At 42.2% G+C, this 15,691-nt stretch overlaps 1 protein-coding gene across 1 annotated transcript; it reads right to left on the bottom strand.

Annotated features, from left to right (window-relative positions):
- Positions 1–2,409: 2,409 nt before the first annotated feature.
- On the bottom strand, positions 2,410–14,662 carry pdzrn4 (PDZ domain containing ring finger 4; the record flags this gene model as incomplete). Its single annotated transcript, XM_080491586.1, has 9 exons — positions 2,410–2,982; positions 3,068–4,123; positions 4,510–4,629; positions 4,825–4,926; positions 7,348–7,410; positions 9,022–9,120; positions 13,322–13,424; positions 14,242–14,507; positions 14,630–14,662. The coding sequence occupies 9 exons, from the start codon at positions 14,660–14,662 to the stop codon at positions 2,410–2,412; spliced, it is 2,415 nt and encodes an 804-aa protein (XP_080347712.1).
- Positions 14,663–15,691: the final 1,029 nt, after the last annotated feature.

The following is a 15,691-nucleotide window of genomic DNA, read 5'->3' as shown; positions in this document are numbered from 1 at the left end:
TCAGTTATTACAAGATTCGGGACAAATTCTGACAAAGCACTTTGCTAGAGATCTCATACTATAATTAGTTTTTTCACTCGACCCATTGTTTGCTCTTAGTTTATCTTTTCCGGCTGAGGAATTTACGTGTGATCTCCTATTTTTGCACTTTTTTGCAGGGGAAATGGAAAAAAAATTCTATGCTTGAAGAACACCCACACAAATGAAAAGAGATTTCTCTTTAAAATCCACACATTTCCAATCCACATCTGACTGATATGACAAACCCCAAAACAGCTTTGAAAAGGCACAAATTGGCTACAATGTAACCAAGTTTAAAAAAAATTGTAGGGAGTTTCAAAATGTTGAAAGATGAGCCTTGTAAAATGTTTGCATTTCGTTATTTGAAGTATGTCGTCTTTATATATAGTCTACAACTATTGTAACAGTTACACTTACATTTAAAACATAACCTATAGTCTGTCACCAAAGATTATTTTCTCCGTTTTAATTTGTCTCCATTATATTTACAAGTACTTCAGCTCTATAATGTGTCTTTTGATTTGTTCTCAAGGCCTCCCCCTGACCCCAGGTGTTCTTGCCTGTCCCTCACTTTGATAACCACTAGTATACGGCATGTATAACCATTTTAACGTTAAATTCATGAACTCGTGAGCTGTTGGTCCCCAGATCTCAGCTAGTATTATTAAAACACGTGGTTATAATGTTTAGGGGTTACATTTCTTTCAGATGGAGTACTCTTTGTTCTGGACTTCCCATGAGACTTAAAAACATTTATTGCTGATGTGTCCAAGGTGCACTTCCGTTTTTGTTTATTATGCTAATAAACAATTGGCTGTATTTTTCTTTCCAAATTATGATCAAATGGGTTTAAAAGTTCAGCACACAGGGGTAAGATTTACATCAGCATTTGTTGCATTTAAATTTTGACCCTTTTTGTAAATTTTTCCCGCAACAGAAACATCTTCACAATAAATTCCGGCTAATGTTTTTGTTTGAGACCCAATATTTCAGATGATGCGTGAGCAACCGCAAGGTCACAAATAGCCGATGAGTCCACTCCGTGATTAAGACACTAAATGGGCTCATTGTGAGGATTTATACGGGATGCACAAGTGTTAATTAGCTCGGCCGCTTTGCAAAGCACAGTGGAGCTTTCAGGCTAATGTTTAGCAGATTATGCTTACCATCTTAATTTACAACCCCTGCCATTGCTTTCCCTGGAGCGGCGCTGATCACAAGGCTAAAAACTTAAATTAATATACTGGATATAAATACATTCTCGTGATGACACTGTGTTTGGAAGGTCATTATTGTAAAGAGAGAATTCTTTGTCTGCCTTTTTTTTTATATTAACATTCTTTTATTACAAACATCACCATCAACAAATACTGAACTCAAGGCCTCTTCAATTTACTTTACAATAGAGAGCAGCAGTTTGGAGTTTAAAGGCTGCAAGTATGATACATTATCCCAACTGCCCCATGAAAAGTGTTGCTTTTTAAAGTCCAGCCATTTCCTGTGAAAAAATGTATCAGACAAACCATTAGAAAATAATTTACAATAAATACAAATAAACTGTATAAATAATCTGTCTGACATTGACATAATTCACACATTTATGCTTCTAAGTGAAGGTTGTAGGGTAAATCAGTGATTCCACATACATTGAACTGTAAGGTGAGGTAAAATTGTTTCACCAAGCCACTCCAGCTCATGAATAACACGAGCCTTCGAAATGGCAAAATTATACTTCCGGTGCTTTGACGTGAGTCATTGCTCCGTCAGGCAACTCCGACTGAGGTGACACAATGACAGAACATATTTTGAATTGGAGAGTTTCAGTGTGAGCTACACTACAATCAAATTGTGTCACGTGTGACGGTGGTTTCAGTGATAAATAATACAAAAAGAAAGAAAAATGACAGTAAAATGTTTACAGTACATCAAAGTTCAGTGTAAAAACTCGTTACAAAAAAGCACTGGGTTTAAAAAGTGTGAAAAATATTGTATTTTTCATCCATTATAAAAAAACGCCACCTTAAACGAGGCAAGAGAAGTCGCTTCATACGCAATGAAACCAAAGAAGTATGGACAAACAATGTAGAGGACGCACAAAGATCATGTGTTGGTATCTTTTTTTTTTTTTTTCATATCAGTCTTTTCAACCCAACATGCTACCCAAAGCTGGCGCCTTTCCAGAAAGCAAACGTGAAAACGATGAAAGTATGTTCCCACATCTTCAAGGTGGTCGTTGCAAAGTTGCCTCAGAAGTTGCTACAGAAGTTCTCATTATTGAGTTTGGATTGAATCTCCGATGACACTGTAAAACCAAGCAATCATTTCTGAATCGCAGGCCTCCTGATATCGAAGTGTCCTGTGCTTACTATGGGACATTAGAAGTGTTTACTAAACAGTTGTGACAGACAGGAAGGCGTTATGTACTTTCGAGCCCTCTGGGACTCTTGCTCCATGGCTCATCAGCTCCTGGATGGTCATCCAATTGTCCAGAATCTTTTTGTTTCGTTTCTTCATCATTTTTTTATGACTGAGCTCTAAGATGTTGATCTCTTTCCGGCCTTCGGCCCCGCTTGCCGGACCCTCTTTTAAACACTCGAGGCGGCTCTTCTGCATGAATTCCCTCCTCTTCCTTTGCTCCCTGGCCCTCGCCAAGTGCTGCTTCCTCTCCTCTTTGCTCCAGTAGCGGCCCATCTTCATCTCACTCATGGCGTCATCATCCGTGGTCATGCCTCCGCTTCTCTCCTCTCGGATCCTCAGCGCTCGCTCTCGGAGTATACGGTCGCGAGCAGGCCTCCGGGCAACGTAGCGTGTCCCATCGGCGCGAACTTTGACCTTCCACTCTAGACGGGGCTCCCCGGGGCGTCCGTTCCGGTGCACTGGATCTCGACAGACACTGAGAAGGCTCAGCTGGCTCTGGGAATACTCCAGGGATGAGTGCTGCTGGAGCAGCTGCATGTAGCTCTGCAACACAAACGAGCACTGTCAGCGAAGGTGTTGTGAACAAATAATTTACATCCGATTCACATCTCGTTTTGTTCATGCGTACCTGGAGTTGCCTGGATCCTCCCTGGCTGTGATAAGGAGCTGTCTGGTAGGAAGAGCCATAGGGTCCCCCTCTTCTTGACTCTCTGGTTCTTCCTTTCTTTTCACACCTCTCATCATCTGCAGGCAGCGCAGGGTCTGACTCAGACCGGGAAGGGTTACTCTGGTCTGGGCTACTCGAGATGAGAGGCCCTGGATCTGCTGGTCTTCGGATGGTTGAGCCTTGGAGTTTGGGTATAGAGATAGGACTGGAGGGCGTGGAGGCGGCCAGCCTGAGGTTTTTCTGGTTGGTGATGCTGATGTGTCTCTGCAGTGAGTGGTCTGGAGATCTTTCCATACCTAGTGGTGTTGACCTTGCACTCTCAGCTGTGTTGTAGGCACTGGAGCTGTCTTTCTCGCGGATCTTATCGCTGTCCGACCTCTCGGGGTACTCGTGGATGTCGGCCAGTCTGCCATGCCATTTCTGTCCGTCCATGGAACTTCTTCCTGGTGAGCAATGCGCGGGTTGTGAGTGCTCCAGTTGCTGGGCCTGGCGGAGCTGGTGGGCTTGCATGATGCTCTGGCACTCCAGCTCAATGCTGCGCAGTTCCTCATTAAGCATCCTTAACTCCTGCTCCACTCCTCCCCCTCCCCCAACATCATCAACACCATCTCCATCCCCTCCCCCTTGCTCTGTGAGGCTACACTCTATACTGTGCCGGATGGAGTACACCCCACACTCGCCCCCATTCCGGATTTGACACTTGAGCTCCAAGAGTTGCTGGAAGCGATTTTCTAAACCAAGTATCCCGCCTCCGCCATTGCGAATTCTCAGCACCCCTTCGTGGCTTTTTCCTGGGCACCGTGTTCTCGCACTGCGATTTTCCGGTGTATCAACTGGCTTGGCATGCGGATGCTCTGCTTGCCATCGCTCCCTCAGGCAATGGGCGGGGCTCCTCCTGTGCAGTCTGGCCAATAAGGGTTGGTGCTCTGGACTGTCTGTACTGCATCCGAACCCACTGTCCTGATAGTTGGATGAACACGTAGCAGTGTCTGTTGTCATTTCTTCCTCAGCTTGATGCTGTAGAAAGAGGGGAAAAAATAATTTCTATAATGAAAGTCATTTAAGATAAAAATCTAGTTGAATGTGCCATTAGGTGAATTTACGACAGAATCTCATCCAAATTCTACAACCATCAATTTCATAACAGTTTTCTCGGCAAGTGCAAGATGTAACTGTCCTGAACCAAGTTTATGTGCTATGACCAAGGTTTTCACAACTTTAGCCACACTGAGGGCTGCCATGTGTAAACACAGTAGAAAACTTTTTTCTTTTTCTTTTTTTTTTCTTCCACCAAATGCCAAATGCTTCACACTCAGCCTTCTTGTCTGCTGCAAGAGCTGACTTGATGTTGGAATGTGACATTCTGCCTGTTCCCGACACATCTTTTGCTTTATATTTCTCACCTCATCTCCCCTGCCAAAGTTGTGTTCCTTCTGCTTCCTCCGCTGCTCCAGGATCTCCATCTTCAGCTCCTCCACAAGTTCTTGTTGCTCATCATCCAGCCACACGGCCTCTTCCTCGAGCTGAAATCACAACATCCTGTCAGAATCCAGTCTTTCTCTTGCCTTGTGCGTGTGTTGGTAAGGACGGCAAACAATCACTCTGACAGAGAAATACACTAAGGGCACCTGGCTGGCAATCGTTTTTTTTTATTTGACATGACACACACTGTCAAGATTGGGCAGGAATGGTGTGTAGGTGTGCGTATGTGTGTTTACCTGGATTTCAGGCCTTGTCACAAGTAGAACGATGCTCCTTGCTTCTTCACTTGACAACAAGGCAACGGCTTTCTCTCTGTCTTGCACTTCGCAGCCATTTATCTGTACAGCAAAGACAAAAATAAGTGGTTGTGGTTAAAAAAAAAAAAAAGAAAAGAAAGTCCACGTACCGAACAGCAGAGTAATTTTATCGCCCATTTAACCAACATGACAAAGAAAGTAATGCAAGAAATTATTGTTCCTTTTTTGGCAAAACACTCCTCTCACTAGTATATTTCTCACAATGTATTCTTAGATCTGTGAGTGTTCTTCAACATCTGTCCTTTTCTTTCTGCCATTATGTTCTCTAACTCCATGAATCTATAGGAAATGGCACTGAAACGCAGAACACTCCGTAAAAAGGAGTCAATTGCGAGCGCGTGGTTCGACCTCATGAGAGTCTGCGCTCACCGCACCATCCAGACATACAATTAACTGTTCTTTGACAGGTTGCGTTCATCTTTTCCTCACTAGAGTAATGGGGCTGTCAGAAGAAGATAATAGGGCCAGGAGTACAGCAGGGCCTCCTACCTACAATCATTCATAGTACAGGGAAACAGAAACACTACAGTGAGAGAATAGAGGCACTGTGAGAACAACATGCAATGAATATGGAAGAGAAGTGATGTTGGTACAATGTGGTTCGGACTTGAGATATCACATATTGAGAATATTAATAATTATGAGAGGCACCTTTTCTTTTTTTTCTCTTTTTTTACATTATCATACATACTGTCTTATATTTGTTTTCTTTGAATAATGAATATCAAATGATCATCTTTTAAGCTTTGTATGCATAATGATTTTTAATGCAGAGACACACATTTTCATCTCATTTTCACAACAAAAAGCAGCAGTATGTCTCATTTCTAGCAGGAAAAGTGGCCATAATCTATACTGAGTGCATAAAGTAGACGGGGGCACAATTATTTTGTATTCTTTTGTGTTCTGTCACCATTTCACATTGACACTAGTAACCTTAACCCTTCAAGTGAATGCTCTGAAGCAATGCATGCCCTGAAATTATCTTGTCATCACATTTTTTCCATTTGACACCCCATATTACAATCAAGCTATTTTTCAGGTTAAAACCATATATGGAGAATGATCGGTGCATTTCAGGACACTCGACTTGACTTATGGAGTATGGCTCCATCTTCGCACATTGTCTGGGAGGCTTTAACAGACTTGCAGAAAAACCTTGCGCTTCTCGATCCAGGCTTGAGTTCTTCTTTACTGGTTGCATGAGTACTCATATGCCCCAGTCTTGCATATGCATTTACAACTATGCAAAAGAAGATTTTGAAAAAGCAGAAAACTAGTTCATAATTCAGTTGTAATTATATGCTGCCATACATATAAATGTTTTTTTCTTTCTATTTTACTCCATCACCAAAAACAAGCAGGCAACTAATTAGGAAATTAGAACTGAGCACCTGGTTGCACACACCTGGCAACACTTATGGAGGAAAGTGGTACCTCAACATCCAATCAGGATGTTTTAAAGGGAACTCGGGACTTATTGCATCGGTTGGTTGTTTGTACTGCAGATTGTACCGTTTTTGTCAGTGTATAGGACACAAGACGACACTGAGATCTGCTCCAAACAGATCAGTGATGCTGCAATGAACCCTGGCTCCCATATTGCCAACATCAATGCCATACTAAAGACAGACTGCAGATCCGACGGGTCTTTGACAGTGACAAACAGTGACAGTTTGGATTTATGATCCTTTGTCAGATTAGACACCGCCTGAAAGAAATCAAGTATGGCATAATATTTAAATTATACTTTTACTTGTATTTTTTATTTCAAAAACTCAATTTATTCAGGTTTTGTGAAAATAAATGTTATGAGATGTACTTTTGCATCAATGAACCCGAGCAGCTTTGCTAAAATACAACCACAAACCTTTGCATTTTATTATTTATAGATTATTGCTCCTTTGACTGGTGATATGACTGCTAGAAATGCATCTGAATAAATGTAGACCACATCAAAGAACTGAAATACACCCATTCAAATACTTGTAAATGCACCATATAGTGATGCAAAAAATGAAGTGAAACCATTTTAACTGCATTTAGTAGACAAGCTTATAGTTAGACACTTTTAAAACACAGAATTGACTATAACTACCTAATACTCTGTAAGTGGTATTACAGTTCTTGTTAGACTTAGAAAGAGAGCTATTCATAGTCTCTGACACCAAAGGTGTTCCTGCATAATGAGAAACTGAGCAACTGCCACAACATGAGTGGCCCTAGAGAAGATGAATTGCCTGATGTAGCCGCGACTAAGGACTTTAATTTCCCCGGTAAAACGAGGTGATTAAATATACATATGCCTCCTCGGACTGGACATACTGGCAGCTTTGGCCTTTCAAGCAGCATAGAGGAGCTATCTTTTACATGTTTTTTCAACTCGGGGTCTATATTTGGGGTTCATAATAGAACCGTGTTAGTTGGTCACTGAAAACACACCTGCAAAATACGATCTCCTTCCTTAATGCGTCCATCTCTTGCTGCAATGCTGTTTGGCTCCACCTGCACAAAAGAACATAGAATTCGGCGTTGACAGCCACTCATTGTGCATCTCCCAAAAAAAAAAAAAAACACCCGTGATGTGTGCTTTCACCACTGCTCTTTTATGTCTGCCGTTATGCGGAAAGTCGGTTTTTCACAAAGTAAAAAGATGCTCATTTTCCCCCTTGACAGCCTCATATTTTTCACATGACACAGGCTGGGTTTTCACAGGCTCTCGCCGCTCAGTTCCATCAGTGATTGACTGCTGATTCGAGTCGCTCAAGACTGATATTAAGTGAAGTAACTCATGTGAGTGTTGTGGCAAGTATGCATAAAGGATGATGAGAGACAGGGCGGTAAAAAAAAACCCCAACTACAAAACACAAAAAGATGCAAATGTTTCTGGTTCTTGCTTTAGCTGGAAGAAGCAGCTTTCTGTATCTTTCACAACGCATCCTTGTTGGTGTGCATATACTCGACTCTACTGCAACACTTGCTTCAGAAACTTTGTTGTACTTGCATTAAAGATCAAGGGAAATAGCTTCATGTGGAAATGTGCAACACTTCATGGAGCTGGGCGTAGAATTATGCGGTTCCCAAAGAAGCAACAATACGATTCATACATGCATTCAAATGAGTGGAATTAGCATTTTCCCTTCTTTCATCAAACATATAAAAATAGCTGTGTTCTGTCACCAGCAGAGTGTTTTGGGGTTCGGTAGGTGCCGTGGTTTTCCAGCACTTGTTTTGTCTAGTTAAAGGAGAACAGGTGGAAAACCAGTGAAAGGAGTTAAATTTACTGCACGCTTTTCTAATCCCGCCGCTGATAGTTTTGCACCGGGCTCATTCATTGTAAAGCCTTGTCTTTATGTTCATAATAGAATAGAAACTGCACCCGCTGTCAAACTAAACACTCCTCTAATTCAGTTTGCAGAGATTAAAACCTTCATAATTCCTCCCATTTATTAAGATTTGTCCCGGAAAGTGTAAAATTTGTTTTCATTCTTTTATTTTTTCAAATTTTTTTTTAGAGCTGAAAATCCTTTCAGTTTCCCCCAAAAAAGGGGGGGGGGGGGGGGGGGGAAGAATCTCCGTTAAATTTAATCTTTGCTTTGTGTTTTGGGTAAGATGGTTTCCTGCATATGAGCGAATGTGGCATTTATCAAAATGTGTGGTGAAAAAGGAGGATTTATGCTCGGAGCTAATTAAAAGCTCCAATTAAAACCTGCTGAGGGAGGAGGAATGGGAACGGCAGGAAGGGAATCACATTTCAAACCTGGCTTCCTCTTTGGCCATGCGTGTCTCTCTCCGAGTTGATATTTGACTGGCAAACATTTTTCCCTCCCTCCTCCCTAATTCAGTTCCACTTACTCTCTGCTTCACTGTGTAAAGATGGGGATTCAAAATGGGATAAATTTTAATAACTTCCTGCTTGAGAGGAAACCGATAACGGGGCTGAGACTTTCCTTTAATGAACTGGCTGCTCCGTCTCCAAGATCTTATGGTGGTGTGATTTTCTTTTTCTCAAATTGAATACTCTTAAACTCTTCTCCGTTGCATTTAAGAAGTCATTTCCACACAGAGAAATAGCAAAATATGGTTACAGGTGTAACACTAGTGTTCTTCCCCGACCTGACTGACGTAGATGCCGGTGTCCTCCTCATCATCGGTCCTGTAGCAAAGCGTCAACCCGAGTTTTTCCTGGCTGTTCTGTCTACACAGCTCCACCTCCTGTTACACAAACAAACACACCAACAGCCACATTAAATTCAACCCAGAATGGATTCATTTCATAGGATCTTGTACTGTGAGGTCCAACTTGATTTTCTACCTTATTGAACAGTACAGTACAATAAAGTAGCAGAAAGTATAAATAGAATATATAGAAACAATGCTGACGAAGCTCCATTAAGTGATCTGTACAAAGCAAATTGGTATCAAAGTGAACCAAGGAAGCTCATCGCTTTCCACAGGAAATTTGTTTAAACTTTGCACTACTGACCTCATTTGATCTGTGCTGTTCATGAATTTATTAACCCTGCGCTGCCACGTTCATTGCAGCACTGTGATGTTACCTAAGGTGGGCTGTCGATTAGAGCGTGAGGCTAAAAGGGGGCTCAGGTTGAGGGGGGGGGGGGGTGTAGTTGAAGGCAGCGGGGTTGGGAGGGGTGGTGGGCATGAATTAAACCCCAGGCCATCTTCCCCCCTCGTTTTTTTTTCCCCCGTGTCATGGGAAACCACTATAGCAGAGATTGACAGAGGAAGGAATTAATTTCTGTGGCATTTAACCCCCTGTGCAAACAGCCTTGACCTTCAAAGGTTGGCTTGTGGAAGGAGTTTTGAATATTGTAACACTACGTGTTGGTCTCGACGATACTCATACGCCTCTCCAGTTCAGTTCGCTGGCTGATTTATCCAAATCCTGACAGCCGTACGCGGGGGGGGGGATCAGACAACACTAATGCCTTAATGTCAGCGTACATTGGGCTATTCGCTGGGTTTCACTGGTTTGCTGGCTGTGTGGAGCCATAGGTGATAAAGCAATAGAGAAGCTTGATTAGTGATGATTGGATCATGAACTGTTCTCCTCTGCAGTTTGAAGTATGGCCCAGCAATGACTGTCATTTGGCTCACTGTGCATGCGGCAATAGGTTGAATTGATCTTTGTGGTGTGCGGTTTCCCCAGTTTTAATGAGAAAGATCACATTTACCACGTTACCAAAGTGAGGGGAATAATTCAGACATATTTACAATAGGTGATATTCTGTCTTTAGAAGCACATTGAACATCTGGTTGTAGCATTTCGCTATAATAATCACTTAACTGTTACTTCATGTTTCATTCAAAAGAAATTACTGCCAGGTGTAATGTTCACTGGCTCATTGTTTCCTCATTTCAGACGATAACATCCATTCAGCGATTACTATTTTAAAGCAGCCGGCGGTCGTTCACAGCACGGTGATGATGATACGGTCATTCAGGAAAAGGTTTTTTAATGACAGAATAGTTATAATGTTTCAAATTCATATGATTTCTCTATTTGAATTTCTGCTTCTGAAGTTATTATCAATAATTTATTTACCTGTTACACTAAGTGAAATGGATTTAATAGACTTGGATTATAGCATGTCAAGAATAACATTTCTATTCAGGTTCGTCACCAATGTTTTCGGGGATGGATGGAAGGAGTTAACCAAGAACAAACCCACGGAAATTGCAAGCGCTTATATTTGTGTTCGGTGTATCTTGGATTGAATCTTCAAAGAGTTTTCGCATGATCTTGGAACGCACCGTTTGGGACATATGAAACCTTTAACAAGCACAAATGAACAAGCAACACATGGATATTTCATGATCCTTCGTGTTTTTGCAAAGCCTGAAAGTCCAAACTTCTCAAAATCGTTCTGCTGGCGTGCCAAAAGTGTGATAAACTGTAAAAATTATTTTATTTGTCTGATCTCTTTCACGGGGGGTTGCCTCGCCAGTAAACTTGGCTAGTTGGCCACAACTGGGATTCAATCCAGGGTCGCTAACACTCAAAAGTCATTGAACCTGATGTACCGCCACGAGGGACTGTACGCTGAACGGTAATATCGGTAGATTATTTTTAGTTAGTTCCATGTCTTTATTGTTTTTTCTAAATTGATTTTACATCATACGTGTCCAGCTCAGGCTCAAAAACCCTAGTACAGTCTCTCCATAAATAAATGATGGATTTTTTTTTGTGTGCATATGAAGTTGTCTTGGTTTGGCAAGATGAAAGAAAATCAGCATTTGAAGACGGCCACCTGTTGACAATCCATAATTAAGACATTTAAAAAAAAAAAAAAAGCACAATTTTCCACATGGATAACTGGCTGCTGTCTGGCACACCGCTGTGGCTTCATTAAATTCACCGTTCAACCTGCTGATCAAGCAGAGCATTAATTAAAATCTACTGGTTATCAGCATTAATTTGCCTGGGTAGGAGATAATAAATACATAGAATGTGGCCAAATTCTCATCCAATTCAAATTTACATTTTAGCACAAAGCTGGCGTGATTGGACATGCAGAAATCTTGTATTGACTGTGAAGCTTTATGTATTTATTTTTACCCTAGCAATCAATGTGTCTGTAAATCAAAGTGGCAACTCATGGTGATTTTTATGGCCTGGTGGCTTTGGCGGCGGCTGCAAGGAGCATTATGACAGCAGGAGTGCCCATGTGGACAATCAGTTTTAAGTGAAGCCAAACCTGCCCGTCAGACGTAATGTTCCTGGGAACAGCAGCCCTATTTGGTTTCATCCAAGAGGAAAGCCATTCATGTTTCAGTTAGATACACATGGGTGGACAGAGAAATGTGTGGACAGCTGATTTGGGGTGTGTATGTTTGGCAGGTGGGGGTGGAAGTGTGTGTGCGTGTCTGTGTGTGTGTGTCTCGGTGTTGCAAACCTGGCCTTGTTCTGATACGACTACTACACACACACACAAGCCCTCCGCCTCTCTCTATCATCCTCACAGAGTACTCTTTCATCCAGGCAATGTTGCAAGGGAGAGCCACAGCTGGCAAGAGGGGAATCCTAATGACCCACAATGCAACTCACTGAACCAGGAAGTGCCTATTAAAGCAGGCTGGATCTTTGACAGTAGCAAATGTCAACCATCACTGTCACCTGGCCTGACCCGAAGGTCTGCTGGCCCGCTCGCATCATGCATCTGTCATGAAGGAGACACTTGTGGGTGCAGACTGTGACTGCGCTCCTCTAATCACACAAATACACAAAGAAGGATTCAGAAGCAGAAACGAAGAGGCTTACTGACCCAAATGTGATATTACACTTTACTTTACTCCAAATCATGGTTGCGTTGCCTTAAATTTTGTCTTTGCTCTTGTTGGCAAGAGGATCAATAAATCCCCAGAAATAGTTTGAGCTTTTTCCCATAGAGCATATTAACAATTTCTCTTTGCACCGAAGTGGCCGCCTGAAACGCTCTGACGAATATTTCCAAACAGCAATTCCTGATGAAAGGAAACCTAACTCTGTGGGTGAATCAGTCTGGTAATTCAGTGGGGCGGCTGATTTTCTTTTGGTGCGATTACAAGAAGAATGGCCTTCCCTCTAAAACCCGGGGACTTCGCTGTGCTACCACAGAACAATGTAAAGAATAGACGCTGCTTTGACAGAAGGGCAGCCAATTTCACTGCATTATTGAGGTGGGCAATTTTTCTTGCATTGTTGTGCTATTTGTGTGCATCGTACATCAGCGCTGGCCTTGGATTATCTCAAGAGATTGTGAATTACTGACACAACAGTGGCCCTAGGTCCCACTGCATCAAAAGAAGAAATAACCTTGTTTATCATAGTTACAATATAATATTTTCATTGTACAATCACTGTGCTTAGTCTGTCTTGGTTTTCATTTGAGTTCCAGACTGAATTATGACAATTTGTTTGAGTGCAAAACTATAACTGAATTCAGTGCCCTCAATTAGCTTTTAATGGAGCAGAAATGAATGTATGAACAAACAACAAGGACATGAACCAGGATTACAATTGCTTGTAGTTTGTGTCAAAACCTTTTCAACACAGAAAAAAACAAACAGATTTTGAGCTTCCCATTATGAACTAACACGTTACTGCAATGCCTCCATGCAATATTGAGTTACTACCTGGTTACTCTCATTAAATTGGTCACATGTTTACTTATGTTGACTATTAGCTTTACCATTATCTCAAGCGAAAAGGTGTTCTGTTATTATATCACTAAAATCCTGTTACGAAAAGCACCTTATTAAATCTGAACTCTGTGAGATTAGTTTCTTTTTATTTCCAGGGGAAAAAAACAACATACATAAGCATTGAATTGTTTTGAGGCTGTGGATGTTTTTCATATTGTAAGATAACATGACCGGGACAACGGTCAATCCATAGATGAATTCAAAACTATACCTCATACTCATATTCTTCGGTCCTTTCCACCTCTGCAGGGGTGTTAGACAGGTACTCTGGGCATTCATAAAACTCGTGTTCCATGGTGTGGATAGAATGGCAGCTAGAGAGAGAGAAAAAAGAAGCAGTTGAGGATCATTAATATATGTCCCACTCGCTTTATGGCAGTGATCCTCGGCTTATTATTTAGCTTTCTGTTTAGTGTCTGAGTAGCATAGCATTCCTTGTACTTACTGTAGTGTATGAAATGGCACAACTTTGCATATGCTACTGTTCTTTCCATGTTATTTCTTTTTTTTTATTAACAGCTCTTCGTAAATGTCACTCCATACAACTCCATTATAATGCAGACATCAACTATTCTCCTCATAAAACCCATGACCTCTGTAGATTGTCACCGTGATAACTGCGTCTTTGTAATTACTGACCAATGCGAGCTGATTTGTAGTTTTATGGGACAAATTGATTTCATTTGCTACCCAGCAAAGCCCTATAAATAGTCGGAGAATGGGTGCAGCATCAGAATGCATGCGTTATCAGCCCATTGGCTTTTAATCGCCCAGCAAAAGCTCCCATTTAGGAAAATGGATGTAGCACACCGATGCAATTATTGCATGAGGGGTTTGCTTCTGCATAATGATATCACAGTGCTGAGCTTTGCTGGGGGTTTCCACATAGTATTATGGCTTCTTAATAGCTACTATGAAATGAAAAAAGAACAGTACTGCAACCTCGATGAAGCTTCAAATCCCCAGATAAAGGAAAATAACAATTTCCCAGCTTTAGTTAACGGCATTAAGAGGAAAGATTTCTAACATGCCTGTGCCATTTCAATGGGTGCCATTAATACTTTTCTGCTTTTCAGGTGACAGGTAGGATATGCTTTCCTCCCCCGAGTTATACAGTATGCCGGGCCTCACCTGTCAGACAGAAGGAAGGGACAGATGTCAGGGACGGGTGGGGTAGCGGGCCGAAGCTTGGCCAGCGCCATGATGTGCTCAAAGGTGATGTCCGTCTGGGTGCAGACATCGACCACGCACGCGTCCTGCGGCGAGCCGCCGTGCATGACTGCAGCTGTGGCAGTGGTGGGAGTGCGCCGGAGAACCTGCACAACGATGGGATCTCGCCTGATGGCCTCCACCACCGCCTCATCGTGTTCAACCTTGGAGAAGTCGCGCCCGTTCACCTGCGGGACACCGAGAGCAAAGAGTCTCCTGGGGTGAGTTCTGCATTGTGTCACTTGAACAAGATATATGGGGGATAATGTACAGTTCACAAGCAAGAAATGTGTGTTACGAGAAAACAGACCTTGCGGATTCCGGTGCCATTTATAACCTTCATTTATCCAGATAGTATCTGTCAGTCACGCATGCTGTGTTCGGCTACAACTTATTTCACATTCCCAGCTGGACATCTGACAGTACATTTCCAAGTCTCCACATTCAGACACGGAATTGGTCCCAGTAAAGCAACTACAAGTTAAGTGCTCAATTCTGGGTGGAGAGCGCATTACATACCCTCCCTTTTTTTTACCTACACAGTACACTTTCCCAGCAGGTTCAGACATTTTAACTGCTGACCAGTTATTCAGAAATGTGCTAACCTTTACGCTATGGGCACATTCACAGAGACTGTATAATACACCAGACTGCAGCAAGGAGGAAAATCTCCCCAAGGTATGCTTTAATGGGCTGATTTTTTTATTTTTTTATTTTTATACCTCATTCTGTTTTTCTCCATATCCTTTTTCAAATCAATCTAACTCAAATGCATTATTTACATCACATTGCAACCATTAAGTCCATTAGCTGCAGAATAACAAGACCGATTTAGGCAAATGAGCAGCAAAGTGGAGAGGAGCAGCAGTGGGTAAACCTCACCCCTTTGGGAGCTCCAGTTTTAGCGAGCAGCGTCTCCTTAATTTACAAGATCAAAAAAATGGTCGTGGCACAGGGGGCCAAGTGAGAACAAGTGTGCTCAGTCATCGTCCTGACAGCCGTCAGTGCGAAACCGCACACATCTATACACACTCTGCACGTAGGGCACCTTGTTTTATCCAGTTACACGCTCTACCCATGCCGAACCCCTTTGCTCAAGCAGATTTTCAGCTTGTAACACTGTGAAACTTCCCGTTTGAATTGATTCGGGATGTCTGCAAGTGTCGGAATATTTGTCAAGCTTGAAAGATGGAAGTGCATGCTGAACATCAGGATGATAGCGTTGACGGCGTCGGTGTCAGGAACAGAAAACCAAGCTGCTATCAAGGGTTGAAATGCTGATCGGGATCATAACATCCAGGCTAAAACTTACACACGGTGCTGCAACCTTTCTTGTGAGGACCTGTTTCTGCGATTCAGCTCATCTTCACTC

Source organism: Lipophrys pholis, assembly GCF_963383615.2.
Source record: "Lipophrys pholis genome assembly, chromosome: 22".
NCBI classification, from domain to species: domain Eukaryota; kingdom Metazoa; phylum Chordata; class Actinopteri; order Blenniiformes; family Blenniidae; genus Lipophrys; species Lipophrys pholis.
The sequence above is the reverse complement of the archived record's forward strand: the minus strand, read 5'-3'. Positions and strand labels throughout refer to the sequence as shown.